Source organism: Lepidochelys olivacea (assembly GCF_965140295.1).
Source record: "Lepidochelys olivacea isolate rLepOli2 genome assembly, chromosome: 1".
NCBI classification, from domain to species: Eukaryota; Metazoa; Chordata; order Testudines; family Cheloniidae; genus Lepidochelys; species Lepidochelys olivacea.
The window spans coordinates 152,022,306-152,046,536 of NC_140411.1; the positions used below are offsets into that span (position 1 = coordinate 152,022,306).

Genomic DNA, 24,231 nt, shown 5'->3' on the forward strand with positions numbered 1-24,231 from the left:
ATTATGCTGGGTGCAGGAGAAGAATCTGATTTTTGGGCTGGGAGGCAGTCTCTAGGTATGAAACTGTGACAGTGTGTACCCCTACGTCCATGCCTTTTAGAGGATCATGATAAAACTTGTACAAAGTATGAATTGTGAGGGATCATTTGAAAACTCATGACTTGCTGATCATTATTGTCTTGGTAAAATATGTGTGGCCACATAGTATGTAAAGTTATAAGATTCCACTGTGAGATATTACATGTTCCAGCATGTTCTGAAGGGCAGTCACAAACCACTTCCCCAGAAACAAAAGGCTAGCCAACGCCTCAGCCAGGCGTCCACGAGATCAAATGGACCATCACCTGATATAAGTGGCCACTCTTTAGCATGAGAGAAGCTGTGGGCAAAGAATCTGCATTTTGACAAAGAAGCAACTTGAGGTTCCTGTCCACACAGAGTTTCTGTCTCCTGAACCTCAGCTGGAGAGGATTCTTGCACAAGAGAAATAACTACAAGATGAGAGAGCAAATGCCCCAAATCATCTCTTCCTTTCTCTCTACCAATGGCATCCCCAACACCTGAAGAACAAAGGAGCAGCATTGGACTGGGGAGGGATCCTGACTGAAAGATTCAGCCACTAAGACAGGAGGAACTTGTGATGAGAGAGACCTTGGCTTTGAAGTCATTTAGCTTGTTAAGTTAGGTATTAGTTGTGTTTTACTTTTTATTTCTTTGTAACCAATTCTGACTTTTATGCCTCATTACCTGTAATCACTTAAAATCTATCTTTCTGTAAATCTATCTTTCTGTAAAACAGTTAATAAATCTGTTTTATCTAAACCAGTGTGGTTGGACTGAAGTGTTTGGGAAACTTCATTTGGGATAACAGGATTCATGCATATCATTTTCTTTTCATGAAATTACTGACTTTATATGAGCTTGTATTGTCCAAGATGCACATTTCTGGGGGAAAGTCTGGGACTAGGAGTTTTCTGGTGTTTCCCTGCAGTGTCATTGATGAGTGGCTGGCTATAGCACTCATACAGTATAACTTGGAGTAATTTACATGCTAGAACTGTGTGTGAGCAGACCAGCAGTGGTTACTCTCCCGGCAAAGCAATGGAAAAGGTACCCCAGATTGGAGAATTGAGGGGACACAGCTGTCCAACGGTCCAGATTGTATCCTCCGTAATGTCACAGAAACTGTATACAAGAATTGGTCAGAACACAAAGATAAGTAGGAGCCCTGATCAATGTTACCTCTAATTTTTTCCATCCATGTGTGGAATAAATTTTATTATGTGCACCGAGGTACTGTACGCCACGACTAGAAACGAAAAAACCTAGATATAATATATATATTTTAAAAGTTACCATAGAGATAATCACTCCAGCCAGGAAAGGTTAGGCATTTTAGAAGTCACTATTCAAATAATTCAATTTATGTGTAAGAGAAATAAAAATTATGAAATGCATAGACCAGTCAAAAAACTAAAATAACACACTTTGAAAGACTAAAATTACAGAGAATATATGTGCATTGCAGGAAGTACCAAGAAGTAAACAACAATAACACAAGTATGTGTTGGGAGGGGTGTGTGTAGAGACACACAAACTGCATGTGTGCATGAGTGTGAATGAGAAAGGAGAGAGAGAGAGACAGAGACAGACAGAGATTGTATGTGCTGGGGAAGACTCTGAGAGACCGTGCGCTCTCTCTTTAAGGTAAAGGCACTCACTCACCACCTGGAACAGCATTCAGACCTCAGACCCTCCAGGCTGTCCCCTCTCCCCTGCTGGAGTACAGGGGCAGGGGGACACCCTGACATCAGTATCCCCTTCCCCCTTCCCCTCCCCACCCGCTCTGCACAGCCAGCAGGAGCGTCTCAGGAGCAGCCGGGGCTCCAAGGCCGAGGGCAGGAGCAACATGAAGCAGCGGGAGGAGGGGCACCTGAATACATGCTGCCAGCTGGATGCGAGCGGCTCTGCTAATCAACTGCACGGCACTTCAATCAATCCTGGGTGGTAAGAGTTTGGAACAAATATGATTTAGTTGGGGATTGGTCCTGCTTTGAGCAGGGGCTTGGACTAGATGACCTCCTGGGGTCCCTTCCAACCCTGAGATTCTATGATTCTATGACAAGTAGTTACCCAAGAGGGGAGCTCCTACCAGAGAGTGTAACTCAAAATACAAATGAAATATACATTATTCTAAAACTAGATTGTGCTTACATACTCACAACGAACTCATGCCCTACTATGGAAATCCCTTTGAGGACACGCTTCAAGTTTCAGTTTGTAGCGCTTCTGACACATCCTGAAAACAGGGGGCAGCATTTGCCTGCTCACTTTATTAGTCGTTTCTTATATTGCCCAGTGCTCAAAAGCCACTATCTGGATGAGAGCTCTATTATTACAGGTGTGGCACACAGGAAGAGACAGCCTCTGCCTTCGAGAGTATACAAACTAAAAGGCCAAGACATACCAAGGGTAGCGGGATATACAAACAAGCAAAGTGATCAGGGAATGATTGACTAGCATCCTGTTTGCTTCACAGTGTTTTGCAGAAGAGGGGCTTGTTTTTGTTCTTATTTTTTTTAAATATACCTTGTCCTCAGTTGCTCCTCTACTTACCCATTGTTAATTTCAGATGTGTATTAACATGTAAGCTATCCCGATCTGCTGTTCTAGCTTACCTTCTGCCCTGTGTTGGCCCATTCTCAATAATTAGCCAGGGTTGCTTCACTATCTGTTGTGCTTCTGCCTTCCTACTCCCCAAGTATCCTACTACACACACATACTTACTAGCTAAGGCCTTTTGCTGGGAGAAAAAAAATAAACCAAAGTGGTAGTCAATCACAAAAGCCCTCAACAATTGTCCAGAATCTAAAGTCTCTGGAGGCCACCATGTGACATGGGGTGGGCTGATTCCCATCCTTACACATTCTCATCTGCCCCCAGCACACACAGTCTGTGGCTCTAGGCACTTCTTTTGTTCTGCCTGGAGTAGATATCTCCATCTGAAGGGAGAAGGAATAAATTCTTAACCATAATCATGCAGGTTCCTGGAGCTGGGACCCTCCAACCTCTAAAATATTCTGAAATCCACAAAGACAATCTGAATCTAGAGACATCTGCATGGAGGGAAAACACCTCTGTGCTCCAGCCTAGATGTCCTCAATAGCATCACAGGTCTCGCAGGTGCTCCCTGGCCCCTGTCCAACTCCAAAGATAGTTGAAAGAAGAGCTGTGACCCTTTGGAACAAATGACAACGTCAGCATTAAATCCCAAAACTATTTCCCACCGATTTGCCAGGCAACATTGTTGCACAGGGCAGCTCTTCTCAGCCTCACTATATCCCTCCCTCCAACACATTTTGGGCCATGGCTCTTAAATACTAATAACCTAGGGTAAAGGAAACAGGTAAATTATCTTCCACAAGGTAGAGCTTTAATATAGTCATACTGATGTAGGTAAGTGTTAAGAGCAGAATTGTTGTAATAAACAAGCAAATTTACTTTAATCCCAGTGGTACACATTGGGATTCTTTCTCCCCCTGTCTCCATGAAAAGAGAAAGCAAGGCTTTTATAAAAAAAGAAAAAGCTACAAATTTAATAACATATTAATTAAGCAATAAGTCATGATAGGCAGTATATTTCTGGGCAATTACTGCACAGTATTATGAGACTTGGAGTCAAAGGCCAAATGAGAAACCACCAGAGAAGTACAATAATCCCATTTCCCTAGAAATTAACTGCCTGGAGTGTTTTATAATGTTATGGTTGAAGGTGAGTTTAAAAAAAACTAAAAAAGAGACTAGTGCATTCATTTAGTGGGCATGTGTCAGTTTATTCACACACAGATCAAAAAGATCCATTTCTACTCAAAATTTCTGAACCTATTTTGCATTTTCTCAGTAAAAGCAAATGAGAAAGAAAACAGTTATATTACATGCATGCATAAAAGCGTGTCCCTATTCCTGCTAAATTGTAGCAGGCCAACTGTATTAATACATACAGCAGGGGGCAGCAAGATCCTTCCCCAGAGCTTTGTTTCAGTTCTAAATACCCTCCACATTCTGAGGGCCTATCTTTTCATATCCTTGAAAATGGCTTTTTTTAAATCCATCTAGCAGACTAGATGTATCTGTCAGTCTCTTCATTATGGGCTATCAGAGAGGCTTAATCTGTTGGCTCCAGCACAGATATGATTGACAGGATGAAGGGAAGTCATGCTTGGTGGATCTCAGGCGGAGGGAAATATATCGTTTACTGGCCAAGCCGAAAAACACCAGAATGCATAATAGGATAGGATTTGGTATGGCAGTTATTACAGAATTCTTGGGGCCTATTTTTTTTTCAAAGGTCTTTCTTAAGGTCTCCGTGTATCTTTGCATAAACTGTTCCACTTTGGTGCTTTGAAAATCAAAGAAGAGCTTTAAAGTATATGACAACTGTTAAAATTAATAATTAAGAGTTAAACAATGAAATTAATTCCTCTCGTGGTGCAGGAGCAGAAACAAACACCTTTAAAATTTAATCCTATTTATTTTCATCCTTATGGCTTCAAGGGTTCATTCACCCTTATGAATTGATTTTTCAATCTCAAATTTTAAAAAAGAACATTAAAATTTATCAGAATGGGCTTCAAGAAGAATAAAGGGGGACATGAAGCAACACAAAATAACCTCCTCAAAAAGCTGATACTTTTGAGTTATCCCCTGCAGTCCCTCATGCAGCAGGTACTTCAGACAATATTTATTTGCATTGGATTTAGAAGCTGCAAGAATGTAAATGTAAAAATTATTAACATATTACAAAATTGGTATGCTAAATAGTATTAGGTATTTTTGGGATAAGACAAACTAAATGTCTCTGTATGACTACAGTGGACATCTACTGCATGAAAGTAAAGCTGTACGAATAAAATTTTAAACACAGTTCTGGAAGTGATTAATTTATTTACCTGCTGCAAAGAGCATGACCGCTAGTGGTCTGTAGAACCGCCTCCGAGACCCCACACAGATAGAGATCAAACCAATCAGGAAAGCTATGAGAATGATGGTAGCACCGCCCAAAAGCAAAGCGAGAGTCGCTATCTGCCAGTCTAGAAAGAGAAAGAAATAAAAACAATTGCAGCAAAACAACAAACACTTGCCCTACAGAGGAAAAGGAGAACTATAAAGGACAGGTACAGAACATATCAGGACCTGAGGAAACTCACAACCATTTTTTTTTTAAATGAGTACAAATCCTTCAGGAGTTTTTAAATGCTTCATATGATAGATGCAAGTTAAAAGGCAAATCCTGCAATCCTTTCTCAAGATTCAACTGGGGGTTTTGCCTGAGTAACAACTGCTGGAGTTGAGTCTTTGGCTTTCTCCAGTTTAGGGAGAAAGGACAAGGTTAGGTCAGGATTAGTTAACATGTGTTAGCTTAGTCCAATCTAAATCACAGCTTTCCCCTAATGTAGAATAAAGGTTAATACGAGGGTTGTCAATTAATGCGATTAACTAAAACAAAATCACAATTAAAAAAATAATTATAATTAATCGCAGTTTTAATCACATTGTTAAACAACAGAATACCAATTGAAATTTATTAATTTTGATGTTTTTCTACATTTTCAAATATATTGATTTCAATTACAACACAGAATACAAAGTGTACAGTGCTCGTTTTATATTATATTTATTACAAATATTGGCACTGTAAAGATGATAAAAGACACAATATTTTTCAATTCACCTCATACAAGTACTCTAGTGCAATCTCTTTATCGTGAAAGTGCAACTTACAAATGTAGATTTTTTTGGTTACATAAATGCACTCAAAAACAAAACAATGCAAAACTTTAGAGCCTACAAGACCACTCAGTCCTACTTCTCGTTCAGCCAATCACTAAGAAAAAGAAGTTTCTTTATATTTACGAGAGATAATGCTGCCCACTTATTATTTACAATGTCACCAGAAAGTAAGAACAGGCATTTGCATGACACTTTTGTAGCTGTCATTGCAAGGTATTTATGTGCCAGATATGCTAAACATTCGTATGCCCCTTCATGCTTCGGACACCATTCCAGGGGACATGCTTTCATGCTGATGATGCTTGTTAAAAAAATAATGCATTAATTAAATTTGTGACTGAACTCCTTGGGGGAGAAATGTATGTCTCCAGCTCTATTTTACCCACATTCTGCCATATATTTCATGTTATAGCAGTCTCGGATGATGATTCAGCACGTGTTCATTTTAAGAACACTTTCACTGCAGATTTGACAAAACGCAAAGACGGTACCAATGTCAGATTTCTAAAGATAGCTACAGCACTTGACCCAAGGTTTAAGAATCTGAAGCCCAGTGATAATTCACAAACATCTCAGCAGTCTGGAATCATGCATTTCTGTACACTGCAAAATCCACCCCTGTGCGGAGGGCGAGGCAATCCTAATTTGAAGGTTTAATCTAAAATTGAGGGGGCCTTGTGCTGACCATCTGCAAAGAAGCAGATTTCAACCTTAGTCCCACTGCAACAATACAGATCAAGCAAGAGGATCATAGCAACAACTCCAGTCATTCAGAACTAGAAGAGAAATAATCACCAACACAAATCCCTACAATGAGTTAGTGGGACAGAAAGAGCTATGGAAACTTTGGCTCTCTCACTCCTTGGCACATCTAGTGCTGATATTTCAGTTGGAATAGAAAAGCAAAGTGTATGACTGGTACAAAGTTAATAAAGAACTGATTTAGGACCTCATTCTCAGCATGGATTTAGAGATCAAACTTTACCAGAATAAGATCAAATCAAGAAGAATAAATTGCCCAGAACCCTTAACTTTTTTTTTTAAAAGGCAAGCAAGCAAAATGTGTTCAAAATTAAGCACATTTGGGTTTCAACAATTAGTTAGAAGGACACCTACAGTATGAATGAAAGAAACTAAGAGTGTAAATACATATTACATAAAAACAATATATACATAGTACACAACCGATTCAAACCCATAAAGTAGACACTCTGCAATAACCTGAAGAGGGACTTACCACCTGCATGACTTAGCCCAGTAAATCACCAGTAAGTCATGTAGGAGTGGAGCATCTCTTCGCTAATGGGTCTTCGCCAGTGTAACTATATAGATGCGGTCACATTAGAGAAATCTGCAGCAATGAAGACAGGTTCTCGGTGACGGAGGTTCATATATTGGACTGCCTATGGATCTGGGAACCAGGAACTCTTCAAGTCTCCTACCCTGACTCAGTATGCAGTTAAAGAAGTCATTTACTCTCTCTCTCTCTCTCTCTCTGTGTGTTTTACTATTAGTAAAATGGAAATACTGTCTTATCTACCTACAGGAGTGTTACAAGGACTGACTGATTAATGCTGATATGACAAAGAAAATTGTAAATTATTATAATTTTTGTTAAATGATTATTGTTACTGATGTATAAGACACTCTCCCAGTAACAGAGTACTGTACAAAACGAATATATAAACATAGTAACACTACAGATATCAAATGGAGGAGCATCCCACCAGCATGGAACCACATCAGAGAAAACCCTACACTTAAAAATTGCACAGGTACAAAGACAAGACATGTAATTCCTCTAGCCCAGAAAGTAAAGCTCACCCAAGAGTGCAAGTATAAACCAAATTGCATACATATGGAGAAGCTAGGGAATGGAAATTTTAAATGCTTACAAATAATAAGAGATTACATGTTTGTGACGAAGCAGGACTGTTCTTAATGTTTCCTCTGAATATTGTGGGGGTGCCTCAGTTTCCCCTATGCAGTTCTTAAGTATCTAGGTGGTGGGATAAGGATATATTTTCACTGCAGAGCCCTAGAGGACAGGTGTGTGCAGGGGTCTGGACACAGAGAATGGCCAACACCCTGTTTCCTGGCGACTGATGGCCTGGCCCTTCCCCCCTTGCAAGATGAGAGCTAAAGGGTTGAAGACAAAGAGAACAGGTGACCTCCTGGCCCGGGAAAGGGACAAAGCCCAGAGGAAGAGGCACTGGAGAGAGTCAGTTTGGGGCTGGCTGGGGACATGGAGTGAAGCGCAGACTTGGTTGTCTGGCTCACTGCCCCCCCAAAATGGACCCAGCTGAGGGGTCCTGTTCTCTGCACCTACAAGCTGTTTTAGACCATGTTCCTGTCGTCTAATAAACCTTCCGTTTTACTGGCTGGCTGAGAGTCACGTCTGACTGCGTAGTTGGGGTGCAGAACCCTCTGGCTTCTCCAGGACCCCACCTGGGTGGACTCGCTGTGGGAAGCACACGGAGGGGCAGAGGATGCTCCGAGGTCAGACCCAAGAAGGTGGAAGTTGTGTGAGATGTGTGTCCTGAAGACAGTCTGCTCACAGAAAGGAGACTTCCCCAGAGTCCTGCCTGGCTTCGTAGGGAGCAGTTCCAGAGCATTGCCCGGGGACTCCGTGACAATGTTATCTTCAGGATGATCAGAAGCCAGAATGTCTCCTTAAATAAAGATGTGTGACACTGGAGCTACAAGGTGATGAAAAAATTAAGAATGCTACTGCTTTCCAAAGGGATTGCAAATGGGTAATAGATGAGGCAGGAAGACCAATCAAGTGGTAACAATAGTCCAAGTCCAAGATGAGAACTTGGGCTAACATCTTAGCCACCAGTTCAGACACATTATGGATTTTGGAAAGGTTAAAAACAACGATACCACCATGTTTCATTACTGATGTGGGTGTAAGCAGACAAATCAATGTTGACAAACACCCATTTTCCAAACTAAGAGATTTGGACTAGTCAAGGGGAATGGACTTCCGGGACATGGGGACTGAGAATGTGATGTTGACAATCAGCTCAGAACAGCAGAACTTCAATTTTGTCTATTCATTCCCAAATATTAATTGAGGGACAGTTATTTTAACTACAGGCAGAATTCTGGACTCAAATGTATTGGGGAGAGGTGGAGATTTCCAACAGGGACTGCCTCTTTTGTATCTTGGTTCATAAAGTCTCCACTCACAGGGCCATATAGTAACATCAGTTTTTAAGCAGAACTCCCGACTGGACTCAATAGGGAGTTCTGTTTAAAAACTGATGACACAATATGAAACACAGTCAAATGTTATGTAGTGCACAAAATAATTTTGGGTTGAGATTTGCATAGATGACCAAACGAGAGTGATGCATCAAAATCCCCTTAGAAAAAATCTCAATCCTCAAGTTTTGAAGGCTATTGCAGCTAGTGATAAAGGAGAGCTTAAATGGGACTTAAGTGAACATGGGCCTTCAGAGCTCTCTGTACAGAGGGAAATTTCATCCTACATGCATAATAATATTTTTAAAAGGAATATGCAGACTGTTGGACCGCTTTTATACAGAAAAACAAAAATGGGAATAGATGCCTTTAAAAATGAGAATTTTATGTAATAAATATATGTTCTGTTTTATAAGGAACTCTTTTTTTATACTACATGTATCTACGGAATTGCAGTGAAATAATTTATAATAAATGGTAACAAAGCAAGAACATCAGTTAACAGCAAGGTTTCTTCTCTCTGTTTCTTCTATCTATATCACTAGTACTTAAGAGTTGATGTCACATGAATGCATTACCAGTACAAAATAAAATAGTATAAAATTGCTTCTTTTTAAGCTTAACTATTTCATACCATTTATATATACATGAAATGATTAAGAGTGATGACTCCCTGTATTACACTACAAAGTCTATTTTAGAGACATGCAAAATTTGCTTCCTCAAAGACTTAAAACCCAATCATGCAAACAAGCACAGGAGTTACTTTATATATGTGAGTAGTTCCTTAAATTCAGTGTGATTGCTCACATGTATAAAGTGATGGATGTGACTGAAAGTTTGAAAATTGAGGCCTTATTGACCAGTATTAGTTGTATTGGTTCTGAAACATAATCCACGTACATTGTAATAGTACAGTACATCACAGCAAGATACACAACATTACACATCAACGAACAGAGCAAGACTTTGGTGACTACAACAAAGTTGTTAGAAATTGTGCTAGTTTTTTCATTATGCCTAAATGGTAGATATCTTATATAATTTGGGATTTAAAAGAATGTTCTCCTTAAATTTGAACCCAAATGTAGATACTTAGATTTTGAAAGAATAACTTTTTAAAAACCTAAACCCACCTGAAATATTTCCAGGGTATTTTTAACACTTAAAAGAAAACAGTTATTTTCACTCATAAAGTGTTTGCAACCCAAATATTGCAACACCCAGAACCTGAAATTGGTCATGAACAAAAGTGAAACTGAATTAACTGATTTTCATTGGACAAGCTGAGAGAAATGAAAAAAGAAAAGTAAATTAGGTTTTAAAATTCTTTCAGTTTTGAAAATCTAAGTTGCTGTTAGTAACAAGTACAGAATTATTACATTAAATGTGTCCTTTAATTCCCACCTGCTTGATCACAATTAACATACCTAGTATATAATTATACATTCCTCATGAAATGCCTCTGGGATAGATATACTAAGCAGGGGGACTACAACTGCCATCAGCCCTCTTCCCACTGCATATCTCCTTTCCCCTGGCCAGGGAATGGGAATGGTGCTGAACCAGGAAACGGCTGGACTCTGTTTGGAAGTGGCAGCTACATGGCCACTGAGGTCAGGGAAGCTGAAGCAGAAGTTGCATGGCTAGCCAGAAGCTGCACAGAAGCTAGATGCAGAGAGGAATCCCCAGGGACTGTACACAGAGCCACCTGTGTCCAGGCTGGGATGCTGGACGATAAAGCCAGGTGTAGGTCTGCATGGTACTTATGGGGGAGAAGCAACAGCTGGGCAGAGAACCAGTCCAGAGAGGCCCCCATAAGATACAGTAACTGAGCCTGGCCTAGAACCCTGCAAGCTTCTATGCGCTCAAATAAAGACTGGACTGGAAAGGGCACCTCAGGCACTAGGCATGAGGAGCCCTGTCTCTCGATTTGACTGCCCCAGAGGCCCAAACAGGAACTTCCATTGCTCACTAGAACTGTAATTGTTTAAGGGCTTGTCTACACTACTGCTTAAGGCAATGTAACTTATGTCACTCAGGGGGGTGAAAAGCTACCCTCTGAGCGATGCAAGTTACATCACCCTAAGCACTGTCCACACCACACTAAGTGGGCAGGAGACACTCTCTCACCGACATAAATTCCTCCTCTGGTTGAGGTGGAGTAATTATGCTGACAGGAGAGCGCTCTCCTGTTGACATATCACATCTTCAGCAGAAGCAGTGCTGATGCACCAATGTAGCATAGTAGCTTAGACTAGCCCCCAGGCTGTGTTCCTCAGCTATCTGCAACCCCTCCCTTTCCTGCCAGTCCTAGTACTTACTGGGACCCGCCAGGGCTAGCACCTGCAAGGCCTAACTACTGAAGCACCAACAGAGCTTGCCCCCAAGTTGTGGTGCACTTGCACGCTGCGTTTGGTGTACTGAGCAGCCCCAATAATTACACTTCTTTCAATGCACAGCTACCCATGTATTTGAAAATCTAGATGTAGATTTGTGCCCTTAAGGGGACACACTATACATGCCATAGGAAACAATCACCCCTACGCTGATCCTGGTGGGTGTTGTTATAACAAAGATTTAGTAATAATTTTATTATTTTAGGGGTATCACAAAATTTGCAAAGTATATATGATTTTTAACCGGAACAATTTCATACATATTTTCATTATCCAGAATATGCCATACAAAACAGAAAATGAGCCTTTAACATATAAATGCTCTTCTCAATTAAATAAAATAAAAATAAGTAGTCCTGGCCCCTTTTACATTAATCACTTACGTGCAACTCATATTTAAGTCTTTGCCTTTTCCTAGCTGAGCATAGCTTCAGTTTCATATCTATTTAGAAATTCTGCCAGTTTCTAAGCTATTTATAAGCACGGTGTTAATTCGACCTTGAAAAGTATCACTCTCCACCCTGCTACCCAGTAAAGTGAAGTGAACCTAAGCAGTCAGCTTAAGTTCTTCATTCTTAATTAAAAATAGCTTTATCTGCTCAATTTCTTTGCCAAAATAATACTTCAGTTTTAGGATAATATCAGCAGAAGTCATAAAAGAAGGATAAAATGTCTCAAATTGCCGAGAATAAAAAAATGTATTTCCTTTTAATAAAGAGGTCATTCATTGTAAATATGTGAAAGAGCCATGCAAATGTTGTGTGTTTCAGTTCTTCAATGTTTTGGGGAATTCCTGAAAAAGAAAATCTTTTTCTATCCACAGAACTCTGAATTGAATGTGGTTGTGAAAATACATAATATACTGAATGTTAACATACAGTAGCTCTTTCATATACTGTAAATAAACTTAGTTAATCTCTTTTGGAAAATAGGATGAAGCCAAGGATGGGTCCTTTGATTTGTACAGAAGTTCTCCATTGAGCCCTCTGCTTGTAAGGAATGAAATAAGAGAAATTATTTGTGTCATTGTGACAGTGTTTCTTTCTTCCAATGCTGAACAAGAAGAAACTTTATTAGAATAAGGAAAATAGTATTTTCTCTAACACTATTCTCTGAGCTTCTCAGTCCTAGAACTTATACCTAGGACACATCCCAGCCTCCTCCTGTTTAGCATCCTGCTACAGATTTAAAGTAACAGTACACATCCTCAGAGTTTGTAATACAGAATTTAGACCAAAGAATGATGAACCTGAAAAAATGTGCTAAGTGAAATGAAGAAAAACTATTGACACTCCTACACCAGATGCAAAAGAAATTAAGTATAGCCCACTGAGTGTGAGAGCAAGTAACCAATAAAGCAAATAAGATGAGACATTTCTAATTACTTTAAAATGTCAAGCGATTTGTGCAGTTATAAATAGCTATATACCTCTCCTTTTGCTACATTTACAAACCTCCAAAAACAAATTAACCATAAAGAAACAAATCATCATTAAAGCAAAACAAAGTAGAGTATCCTTTCTAAAAAGTTATCTGACCAGCAAACTTGTCATCTCTTTTCTTAAGATTATCCATATGCAAAGACTAACATGCTAGGCCTGATTCTCTTCTCATACCCAAGTAAATTAGGAGTAACTCCATTGAAGTCAGTGGAGTTATTGGTGGAAAAGGAATATCATGACCACCACAAAGCTCTTGTGATGAAATTACTCCACCCACATAGACACCAAGTATCTGGGCTCTGCATGAGTGGCACACAGTACATGCAAAGAATTTCTTGGAAAGGTTATTTGGACTCTCTGCAGGCAGAGTGCAGAGCTGTTAGCAACGTGAAATCCACTTCCATCCTTTCCATCCCCACCAAGCCAGGGCCAGGCCATGGGTCTGCTATGCAGTCCATCTCCCCAGCTATGAGCACAGAATACTGGGGTCATCAAGATCAAAATAAAGATGGATCTGCAGCATCTCTCCTTATGGCTCTCGTCACACAGATCCTTTGCACATCTTGCAGAGGTTCACAGACACCCCCGTGAAGTCACTCCATCAGCAAACCTCCATAGCAGTCCCTTACACAAGCACTCCATACTACTATAGGTGACTTTTCTGTGCTATTTACTTGCTTATATTGTTCCCATCATCATGCATCACTGGTGCTGCCCCTTTTGATCTTTGTATGTTGTAGCAGATTCTTAGGCACTTGGGAATATTTTACCTAAGGCCAATCCTGCCTACATGAAGCCATTGTCTGTGAACCTGCACTATTGTGGCTGTATAAACAGTTTTCTTAGGGTTGAATACAAATACTTTGTTGAGTCATTGCTCTGTTTGTGACATGAAACTGAATTTTGGCACTCAGTACAGCTATCTAAGTCTACAAATGCACTGAAAGCAGCCATTCATGGGAAAAGACAGAAGTATTTTTACAAACCAAATATCTAATACCACCAAGTTCTGCTGCTATCTTAGAACAAGAAAGATATCTGACCGGACACTATCAGGTCCCATTTTCAACAAGACTTTCCAGTCGAAAACCAGGCACTAGGCCACCCAATCTTTAACACCATCAGAAAGACTGTCAAACTAGGGGGTTTTTCCTTGCAAGATTCTCTCCAGCTAAAGGGAAAGAGAATAAGGAATGTTGTTAAAATAAAAGGTCTTATTTTACATTCCAAATGCTTTAATGGGTTTTCCTTATTCATTTCTGTATCTTTAGTAAAACTTTTAAAAGAATTTTAATGGTTTGTTTGCCACAATGCCAAGGTCTCTGCATGCCAAACCCTGGACCATATTTAACATGTTTAATGTTTGACAGTGACTGGGTTACATTAACACTTTTTGCCCATTTATTCCATCTAAATTAATACAACACTGCCCCACATAGGCAGCACCCTGTGTTTATCCGAAATGGTACTGTAATCAGTGGGGGTTTGTGCAAAGATCCATTTGCACAAAGCAGCTTGCAGGACCAGGGCCTAAGACAAGAGGAGTTTCACATAACTCAAACAGAATTTGCAGTACAATTTTCAAGAGCACCTAGATGACTTAGGAGCCTAAGTCCCACTGATTTTCAATTAGACTTAGGATATGTCTACACTGCAGTCAATGGGTGTGATTGCTGCTTGTTAGGGCAGAGGGATAGCTCAGTGGTTTGAGCATTGGCCTGCTAAACCCAGGGTTGTGAGTTCAATCCTTAAGGGGGCCATTTAGGGATGTGGGGCAAAAATTGGGGATTGTGCCTGCTTTGAGCAGGGGGTTGGACTAGATGACCTCCTGAGGTCCCTTCCAACCCTGATATTCTATGATAAGGCGCTGTGCTGTATGTATCCAGCTAGCTCTAATCATTTACCCTTAGTCTTCATAGAAGAAAGATCAAATCTATCCCAAAGATATTAGCATCTAGTAGTCTGTAAATAATACAGGTTTGCATGTTAAAAAAAAAAAGGAGGGGGGGGGGGCACCAGGATGCATAAGTTTACAGATGTATGAACAACTTGAGATGTATCATGCACTTGATCATTTGGCCATTGATGTATTGCTTCCAAGCAAAGTAAAACTTAATTTTTATTTAATAAAAAAATCCCCCAAAACAACTGGATACAAAGTTTCCTTTTCAAGCCAGCTGCTCTCGCTTTTCCAACCCCACTGAACACAAGCTTCTAAGACCTTGTGGGACTATTCTTTAAGTGATGAGGAAGAAAGTGTTTTCATCAGATGAAAGAAGATATACTTGATGTGAAATGCTTAACACTTTTTTTAAAAGGTGCTATACATCAGACATTACTTTAGCCAACCAATCTTCAGACTACAAGACAAGCACAGTATTACAGGAAATCATGTAATCTATAATTTATTCACCGTGTAATGTATGCCTGGGAATTTTCTGCACCAGATACATGACCTTGCGCTGAGATTCTTATAGAATGTTTACGGTGTTAAAAATAATTGCTGGGCATTCATTCCAATAACTACAGAAAGCTAGAAACTGTAGAATTACATGTGGCTAGTGCAGAGAAAAGGAGGGAGACAAAGACTGAAGACTACTTTTCAAGGTAAAAAGAATCTAATCTCTCCTTTTCTGAGCTCCTATATACACACCACTGCATTTGGCTTGTAATATTTCAACAACTAGAAATGGGGGCGGGGAAGATGAGAGAAATACACTTCACATTGCAGTATGAATGTCATTATTTGCCAGAATTATCATTATTTACCAGAATTACCAGAGTGCTTAAAGCGAACGGGCAATTTTTTTCCTAACATTTGTAAAACTCATTCCAATGTACCCTGTGGAAAAACTATTAGCACTTCAAAATCACGCAAAGAGCATTTTCCATCAAAATGATGGTCTTTATATTACTAATCTGGAGCAAGCAAAAAATGAATGTAGCAATACAACCTGACAGACCCTACTCACTCCTACTTGTTAGATTGGATCCTATGTGATCATCTTTGGCCAATGTTACAGTCCACTTGGTTCTAAATATAACTCTCATCAAATATTTAGCCACTTCTATTATCACTAGCTTTAAGAGCATAAGAGCATCTGGAACCAGATTTTTTTTTCTTTCAAATAAGCACACTTTAATAGAAGAATAAGCATTATCATTGTAAAAGTGATAATGCACAAAAGCAGTGGCAGTAATTTGAAGTAGGTTAGGAGAAACTTTATTGAAAATATTTTTCTTGCTTTAAAAAACACTGTTGGGTGTCTTTCTTTATTCAAACACATGCACACACACCCCATGTGTGTTTGCTTAGTGAGAGTATTGCTGGGTTCCATGTATATGCTTCTCACTTAGGTGACCGGAGAACGTTTGCTTATGTCACACCAAAAGGCCTGAAACAGTGTGTTTCACGGTATGCTGTAGTGGGAACATGTGTAGCCTAGAAGAATGAGCATCGGATTTGCTGTGAAAAGGTCCTGAGCTCTAATCCTGGTTCTGTTAGCCAGATCTCGGTCTTGGACAAGTCACTTTGTCAGTTTTCCTACCCATAAAACAGGGAACATATTTACATCATGGGGCTGTTGGGATGATTAATTAGTTAGTGATTCTAATGCACTTCAAATATGTTTCAAGCACTATATAAATACTAATTATTAATTATTATTATTATTAACAGAACTTCATTGGTGGCAGGTTTGAAGTAAGTATTTTACTTTTGTGCTGAGTCCACGTAAACTGCCAATTTAAAAGAGGTGATCTTGTTGAAGGATGGATTAAATAACCCAACAGGCCCCTTAGCTCCAACCTGATCTATTGAATTACTATATGAGGATTAATGTTTCTCTGCCACTGACAGAAAAGAATGCTAAAAATGTTTGTATCCTTATAGGTCAGTATTATTCCTTTGAGGGGTGGGGGAAATGTGTATGTTCTGGAATTATGGAAATCTAAAGAAAAATCACTAAAAATCAATTTTCTCTCAAGGCAGAAAAGAGAAATTGTGTTTTATTTACTTTGGCATATAACTTTTTTTGGATGTACAAAAGTTTTCATGTTAGCAATGGGACTGAGTATTAATTTTCCATTCCTATTTAACTACCTTTTTTTTTTAGACTTAATAAAATTACATTTGTTCTGCTTATGCTACTTTATAGCAAGCCAGAAGAGGATACTGAAGTGACTGCCCATCTTGCTGCAAATATGTGTCAATACCTACTCACTTAACGCAAAGATCCATAGCTTCCAAGGACAAAGTCACTTTTGAGCTAGCAACTTTGCTTTGAAACAATTGATCAGGTTCAAAATAAGCATGCATGTGTCATCCAAGACTATTGACCATGTTAGTTCAGAAATTTTCACCTAGTGTATAATTTAGGTTAAACTCATGCAAGTGATCTGACACCAAACAAGATCAGTTCTACTTTATTTTTTTAAGAACAGCTTACTACATTAGAATAGGATTTTAAGCATACATCTACAGTTAAATAATGTTTAATATGCACTATGTTCCAAGTTAAGGATGGATTATCATCTTATCTTCAATGACTTCTGAATACTAAATTTAAAGATCTATAAAGACCTTGTTGTATTTATTCCCTTGGGGTTGTTTTGTCTTTTAAACCTTCATGGAAAGTTGTAAAGAGTATAATTTTCTTAAAGGAAATTAAATGTGGCAAATATGTGTATTTAGGTGGTTTACTAAAAAGAATATATATGTGCCCTATAAACCAGAAAGGCTTTACACTTGTTAACTATATTCATAGAGAGTTTTATGTGCATTATTGATGCAATAAGCCATAATGCTCCCCAACGAACCATTTTGGTCTATGAAATACATGTGTCTATATTTAAACCAAAATACACAATGTTTACCTGCTATAAATGGTTCCTTCAGAACTGATCTATTTATCAGTTCATATTTATGTATTTTTGATTTGACAGACTATATTGGCTAAGGTCTACTGTTAAAAAAAAAGCCAAAAAACCCAAGTATCTCATGGTTCTGCAGAACAAGCTATTTAGACATACCATACCATTTTTATATAAGATGCATTTAATTATATAGAAAAGTCATGAAAAATTAAGTGTGCATGGTCAATAACCCCTATTTAAACATGGACTTCTTTTGCCTTAAACACATTACAATTTAAGAAGAGCCTAACCCACATCAGAATAATAATCTGCAAGAGTCTGTTTAAAAATAAAGCCAAAGAAAGCATCCAAATCCTGTAAATCCTTGGTGTTAGTCCCACATATTTAAAAATCATAAGGATGAATTTAAAAAAAAAATTACAGGCATATTTGCACATAGGCAAAACTCTGCGTGTTAAGTTTTTGCCCCAGACAAAATTTGTATTCCAGCACAACTCCTAAAATACTAAATTGGCATAACCAACTCTTGCAATTGTATTGCAAGTCTTGTGATACTTTGTGACTTTTCCTTAAAGCCCCAGCTTCTGGAGATGTGTGATTAGGTAAGAATATCAACTTTCATTTGAAAACTAAATTAAGGTTCTAGCCCTCAGGGTTGCTGAGAAAAAATTGAAAACATCATCCAAGTGAACCCTAAAGACTCCAAAGCCAGGAGGCAAATACAAAGAACCCTAAAATGTATTTACACTTTGTAAAAATCTCATACTTTTTAAGCCAATCTCGTGATTTTGTTGGCCTGACTCATGATTTTTGAACACATAGGGCTGGCAATACTAGGAAGTATTCACAAAGCTCTAAGTATAACAATGCTAAGAAAGACATGGGGTGCTTGGTTAAAATTATTTAAAAAAAAATCCTCAAGAACAGATGTATACTGTATGCCAAGTGATGGAAGCACTGGCATGGATGAAAACAGGCAAAAGGGATTATTTTCAGCTACAGCCCATGCAATCACTCTCAGTAAATTCCTTGCTATAAACACAACAAAGTTGCTCTTTTGATAGCAGTTGGGAACCCTAAGTCTAGTTATGACAAAAGTTTCCAAACTCTACTGCTTAATATTCTTCGTGTAGTAAGAAATTGCATTTCAAATATTAAGCAAGAACACATGATGTCATGGAATATGGGTCTGATCTAACTCTCACTGAATTCAGCAGGAGCCTTTCCATTGACTTTAATGAGTTGTATCTGGCTCTAAAGAGAAGCGGGGCAGAAAGAACAGCTCAGTTTCTCATATTTCAGGTTCCCTTTGAGAATAGGATCATGTGCCAAACATGAGGAAAGTAAAGGTCTTGTTCTAGTCACCTCAAATAAAACAATCATTCACTTCTTCCCCAGTAGCTTGTGAAACCTGGCTCTCCTTAAAGGAAAATGAGCAAAGCTGTTTCAAAGAACTGGAATAGAATCGAACAGTCAAGAATTTTTGCAAGGGGTGGAGAAAAGGTCAGGCGAGGGCAGCAGATCTGTCCTAATTTTTAACATGCAGTGTCCAGCAAGACTGCATTTGACATCCTAACCCATCCCCCTTTCTCCACCCACCTGCCTCCCTCTGTCTTCCATAAAAATAGAAAAGGTAGATGACTGACAAAGCAATTAGAGACAGATTAACAACCCTCAAATGCTGCTTTGCACTGTCCAGCTTCTTTTAATTCTCCACATTCTTTTGTGCGGAAGGGGCAAACACACAGTGAAAGAAAAGGGGGAGATAAAGCCATCTGAAAAGTCTTTATGCAATCAAGGGGATATTATTTCAAGAGACAGAGAAGGGGCAAAGGATTCACGTTGCTAAGGAGACACTTCGAAGCTGACATTCCTACATAAATTTACATTTATACTGAAGAAAGAAAAGAAAGCTGTCCTCCAAAGTTTGTTTAAATTCCCTGGTAACTGAACCAAGATGACATTTTTGAGAGTAATTTTTGCATTACACAGTCTAAAACAAATAACACTAAACCCCACCAAATGTTACCCCAGACACTGACAATGAATAAAATAATTTAAGACAACCAACGAGGGGAATTCTGTAATATTGTTTTCAAGCAGAGCTTAGATTGGTTCTGAGAACTACAAAAAGATTTCAGAGAAACCAGGAAAAGAAGAAATCCATGCATTAAAAACATACAGTGCAAAACCAGGCAAACAGATGATGATTTCTTCCCTGCATGGTTACCAAAAATCTGAGGGCAAAGACTGACCCAAATGGATGCTTTTGCAGTTTTTTCTGTGCAGGTTTTGATTTAACTTGTAAATGTTTCCATTGGGACTCCAGAAGTTTTTGCAATGAAGCCTAGAAAAACCCATAAGAGAGCAGATTTTTTTAAATGAGTGAAATCTAAGAGGCAGCTTGTTTGTTTTATTCACAGACTGTTTCTGAGTATCCCAAGCAGTTTTTAAGTAGGAAAGGTGTCCCCGCTCCCCCCCATCCATGAACAAAAAGTTGAAGAAACACCAAGAAACCAAAACGAGAGAAGTGATAATAGGGCGAAAGGAGCATGAAAGGAGACAAAAGGCAGGGGTGAAAGTAAAATAAAAGACTTGCAGGTATGGGGGCCTGGCTCCGGGCGGAAGGGGTGGGGCTGGGGGTCAGCCTCCCCCAGACAGCCCTTCTACACTGCCCGGTCCGCGCCAGTCCATCTCTGGCGGTGATTTAAAGGGCGGAGCCCCAGGCCCTTTTAAATCGCCAGCCCCAGGGCAGCTCTCCACTTTGCCCCCGCCCCACGTTGGTGGCCCTTGGGGGGCAAAAGGGGCAGTGACAGCCCATTAACGTTGCTGCCCCTTTTACCCCTCTCCTGTCCGCGGCCCTGCAGGTAGGTAGCTTTCCTGGAAAAGGTTTCAGAGTGGTAGCCGTGTTAGTCTGTATCAGCAAAAAGAACGAGGAGTATTTGTGGCACCTTAGAGAACAACAAATGTATTTGGGCATAAGCTTTCATGCGCTAAAACCCACTTCATCGGATGCATGCAGTGGAAAATACAGTAGGAAGATATATAGCTATAAACAGATAGATAGATAGATATACACACCGGGAAATGAAAAAATGGGTGTTGCCATACACACAATAAGAGAGTGATCACCTTAATTGATCACTCTCCTTACAGTGTGTATGGCAACACCCATTTTTTCATGTTCTCTGTGTGTGTGTGTATATATCTATCTATCTTCCTACTGTATTTTCCACTGCATGCATCCGATGAAGTGGGTTTTACCCCATGAAAGGTTATGCTCAAATAAATTTGTTCGTCTCTAAGGTGCCACAAGTACTCCTCATTCTTTTTCCTGGAAAAGACATACACTTTCTAAGAAGGGAAGCACATAACCAGGGGGGAAGAGAGGAGCAAAGGGAGGACAGAATCCAGAGGGTGTCTGCTCAGGACAAAGTAAAAAAAAAAAAAAAAGCAAAACTATTTCTTGTAGGGTGATCAGATGTCCTGATTTTATTGGGACAGTCCCAATATTTGGGGCTTTTTTCTTATATAGATGCCTATTACCCCCCATCCCCAGCCCGGTTTTACACACTTGCTATCTGGTCACCCTAGGCTGATCTGCAGATCACTGGGCTGGAAGCCACAACTTTACAGGCAGATCCTGCTGGTCACTTTGGAGGGGAGAAGTGATATAACCCTTGTTCTCCAAGAATTGCTCCTTCTTTGGTGAACAACCACCACCGGTCAAAAACCAGAACTAACCAAAACTCAGGACCTTTTGGCATAACAAAGACAAATGCAGCCACCTAGCTGATTTACAGAAACTACCCATTCTTAATCCGCTCCTGCCTCCCTGACCACAAAATAGAGAAAGGGCATGAGTGGTACATGGGAGCTCTCTGCACATATGCATTATTCACAGATATCACTTTCTATCCATTTGGAACTAGCGAGATGGATGGGGAGGAGGAGAGGTGCAGGACGGGGATGCAGCATGGCCGAGTGGAACCTGGGAGGCAGCGCTAAAGGAGAAGACAAGGGAGACTGGGACGCATCTCTAGAGGGAGGAGAGGGCTGGGACTGGGAGGCAGCACGGAGGAGGCCAGGCAGCAGAGAGGGAGACTGGGATGCAGCCTGGCTGTGGAGGGGGACTGGGATTCGGAGACAATGGTGGCAGATAGGCAGGCAGAGGAGGATAGAGTGCAGGGTGGAAGGACTGGGGTTGCAATGTGGTGCTAGGTCGGAGTGGCGTGGCTAGGATCTAATGGGTGGGAAAGCTGGGTATGGGTGGATATTCTGGACGGCTGCAGGGTGGGGTGCTGGATACGGGTCGATGGAGGGTGGGATGGCGAGGTCGGAGTGACTTGGGGTAGAGGTGCTGGCTGGGTACGGGGGGGCACGGGCGGCTGAAGGGGGGGATCGTGACGGGGAGCTGCCGGGGAGCGGGAAGGCAGGGACGCTGTAGCTCACCGCTGTGCAGGGTGGACTCGCAGAGCCAGCTGTCCAAGTTGCCGGGCTTGCGGCAGGACTCCCACAGGGACAGGTAATACTGGTGGTCGGCCGTGACCCAGGCCGGGCTCAGCACGGCTCCCAGATCCAGGCACAGCGACAGGAAGATGCACATCAGCCCCACCAGCTTGAGCGGGGTCAGCACCGACACGCGCACCTCCTCCATGCCGCTGCCGGCTGAAGCCATGGGGGCCGGGGCAGAGCCGCCGCCGCCGCCGCCGCCCGCTACACCGGCCCGGCAAGAGGGGGAGCCGCGCTGGTGAACTGCAGCCCGCGGCGGGGAGCGGGGCCGGGCGGGAGGCTGGACCCCTGCCCCGAGCCCTCCCCGGTCACCACGCGCAGCAGCGGCCGCGGCAGCAGCAGCTCCCGCCAGTCCCCCGGCTCTCTGAGCGCGCCCAGCCCCGCTCCCCGGCTCTGCCCAGCTCACTCCTCCCCTCCCCTCCCCTCGTCTCGGGAAGGCGGGGGGGGCGGCGGGGGAGCTTGCACCGGGGCCCCCCTCCGAGCCACGCACGTCACGCCCAGGGCTTCCTCCAGGGAGCGGGGGAAGGAAAGGCGGCGAGCCGCTTGGCCCTGCCCTGCTCTCCGGCACACGCTGGTCTCCCCAGCCAATTGTGGGGAGAGTCGCCCCAGCCTGTTTGCCTGGCTCCTGCGAGGGCCGTGGTGGTGGGGAAAGGGGCGGCTGTGCAGGGATGTTAACGCAGATTAACTCCCCCCCCCCCCCCCGCCTCCTGCGCCTGGTTCGCTACGATCCTCTCCCCCCGATAAAGTTTTTGGGAACTTTTAGCTCTTCTCCCCTTCCCCACCCTGGGCAGCCTCCCTGCTCACCCCTCGCTCCCACTCTGCGTCCCCTGCTCCCTTTCTTCTCGGCTGTGCCTGGCAGCCCCTAGAGATCTGCTCCCGGGGGCGATTTGAACCTGAGCAGTTTGGAAATCCATTCGCACCGTTTCCAAATCAATCCCGTTTTCCAATTTACGCCACCTAGGCGTTTTCTTTCTCTCTTTTTAATTTGGTCGGATTCATTTGTTTAACAAGCTGTTCAGACACAAAACAAAACCCTTTCGGGACCATTAAATTCACAAGGTTTCTCTGGGGAAAGTTGCCAGCCCCGCTGAGAGACCGTGCAAATAAGAAAGTACAGCTCCGTGCAGACGAGATCTCCCCTTGCACCCCACCCAGACACCCCATACCCGGAACTCTCCGCTCATAACTTGAGTGGGAGGTGACCTCGATTTACACCTATGATCTCAAGCATCTGTGATGCGTAAAAGTAGATTGTGCAGTTGCTAATCTAGTAGTTAGATTTTTTTTAACCCTAAATTTCATTTCGTGAGAACTAATCCACCAAAACCACACTTGAAAAGATACCGTCTATCGTGGTTTTTTTAAAGAATGCTGGGGGGGGGGGAGGTTGTCACAGTCTGGTTCAGATTTGACGATTCCCCCCCCCTTTTTTTTTTTTTTCCTATGGACACTAGTCTGAATCATTTTCGGGCAGGGAGGGAAATGAACCCAGCGGACATGCACGAAAACAAGAGTGAGGAGGAATGTCTTTGAAGCTATGTTTGGAAGTAAGGCTAACAGCCCCCAACTGGTAGGCCTACTTCAAACACAATTATTTTGCAAAGTATATTAACAAAGAAATGAAAGAACACTTCTGGTTCAGGATTAGCAGCGAAGGATGTCGACTATAATTCATTCTTTTAAGGATGAAACCCTCTGCCTCTTCTAAACCCCAAAGGGTGTGTTTGTGGCTAGTGTTTTCCATTTCCCTCTCTTTAACTGAATCTCTTACCCCAAATTCAGTCTTAAATTATTGGTGCTGTGGGGCAGTTTTGTTTCCATTTGTGTGTGTGTGTAATTAGCATTATAGTGCTGTGAATGTCAAGGGCATATGTTTTTGAGTCATTATTAAACACTGATACTGGTCCTATTCACTTCACTTTCCACATCAACTTACAGGAGAAAGATGGAAACAGCCTGGGAACATTTCTGGTGTCAAGCAAGGATTATTTTTTTAATAAACT

General features: G+C 41.3%; 1 protein-coding gene across 1 annotated transcript in view; it reads right to left on the reverse strand.

The window, feature by feature from the left end:
• Positions 1-22,804, reverse strand: part of TMEM47 (transmembrane protein 47) — a 36,822-nt gene extending 14,018 nt beyond the window's left edge. The window contains exons 1-2 of the mRNA XM_084612975.1: positions 22,169-22,804; positions 4,950-5,090 (exon numbers count right to left, since the gene is read on the reverse strand). Coding sequence (XP_084469101.1) covers positions 4,950-5,090; positions 22,169-22,394 — 367 coding nt within the window. The 5' untranslated portion in view covers positions 22,395-22,804. The remainder of the gene's footprint in view (positions 1-4,949; positions 5,091-22,168) is intronic.
• Between the last annotated feature and the right edge of the window lie 1,427 nt (positions 22,805-24,231).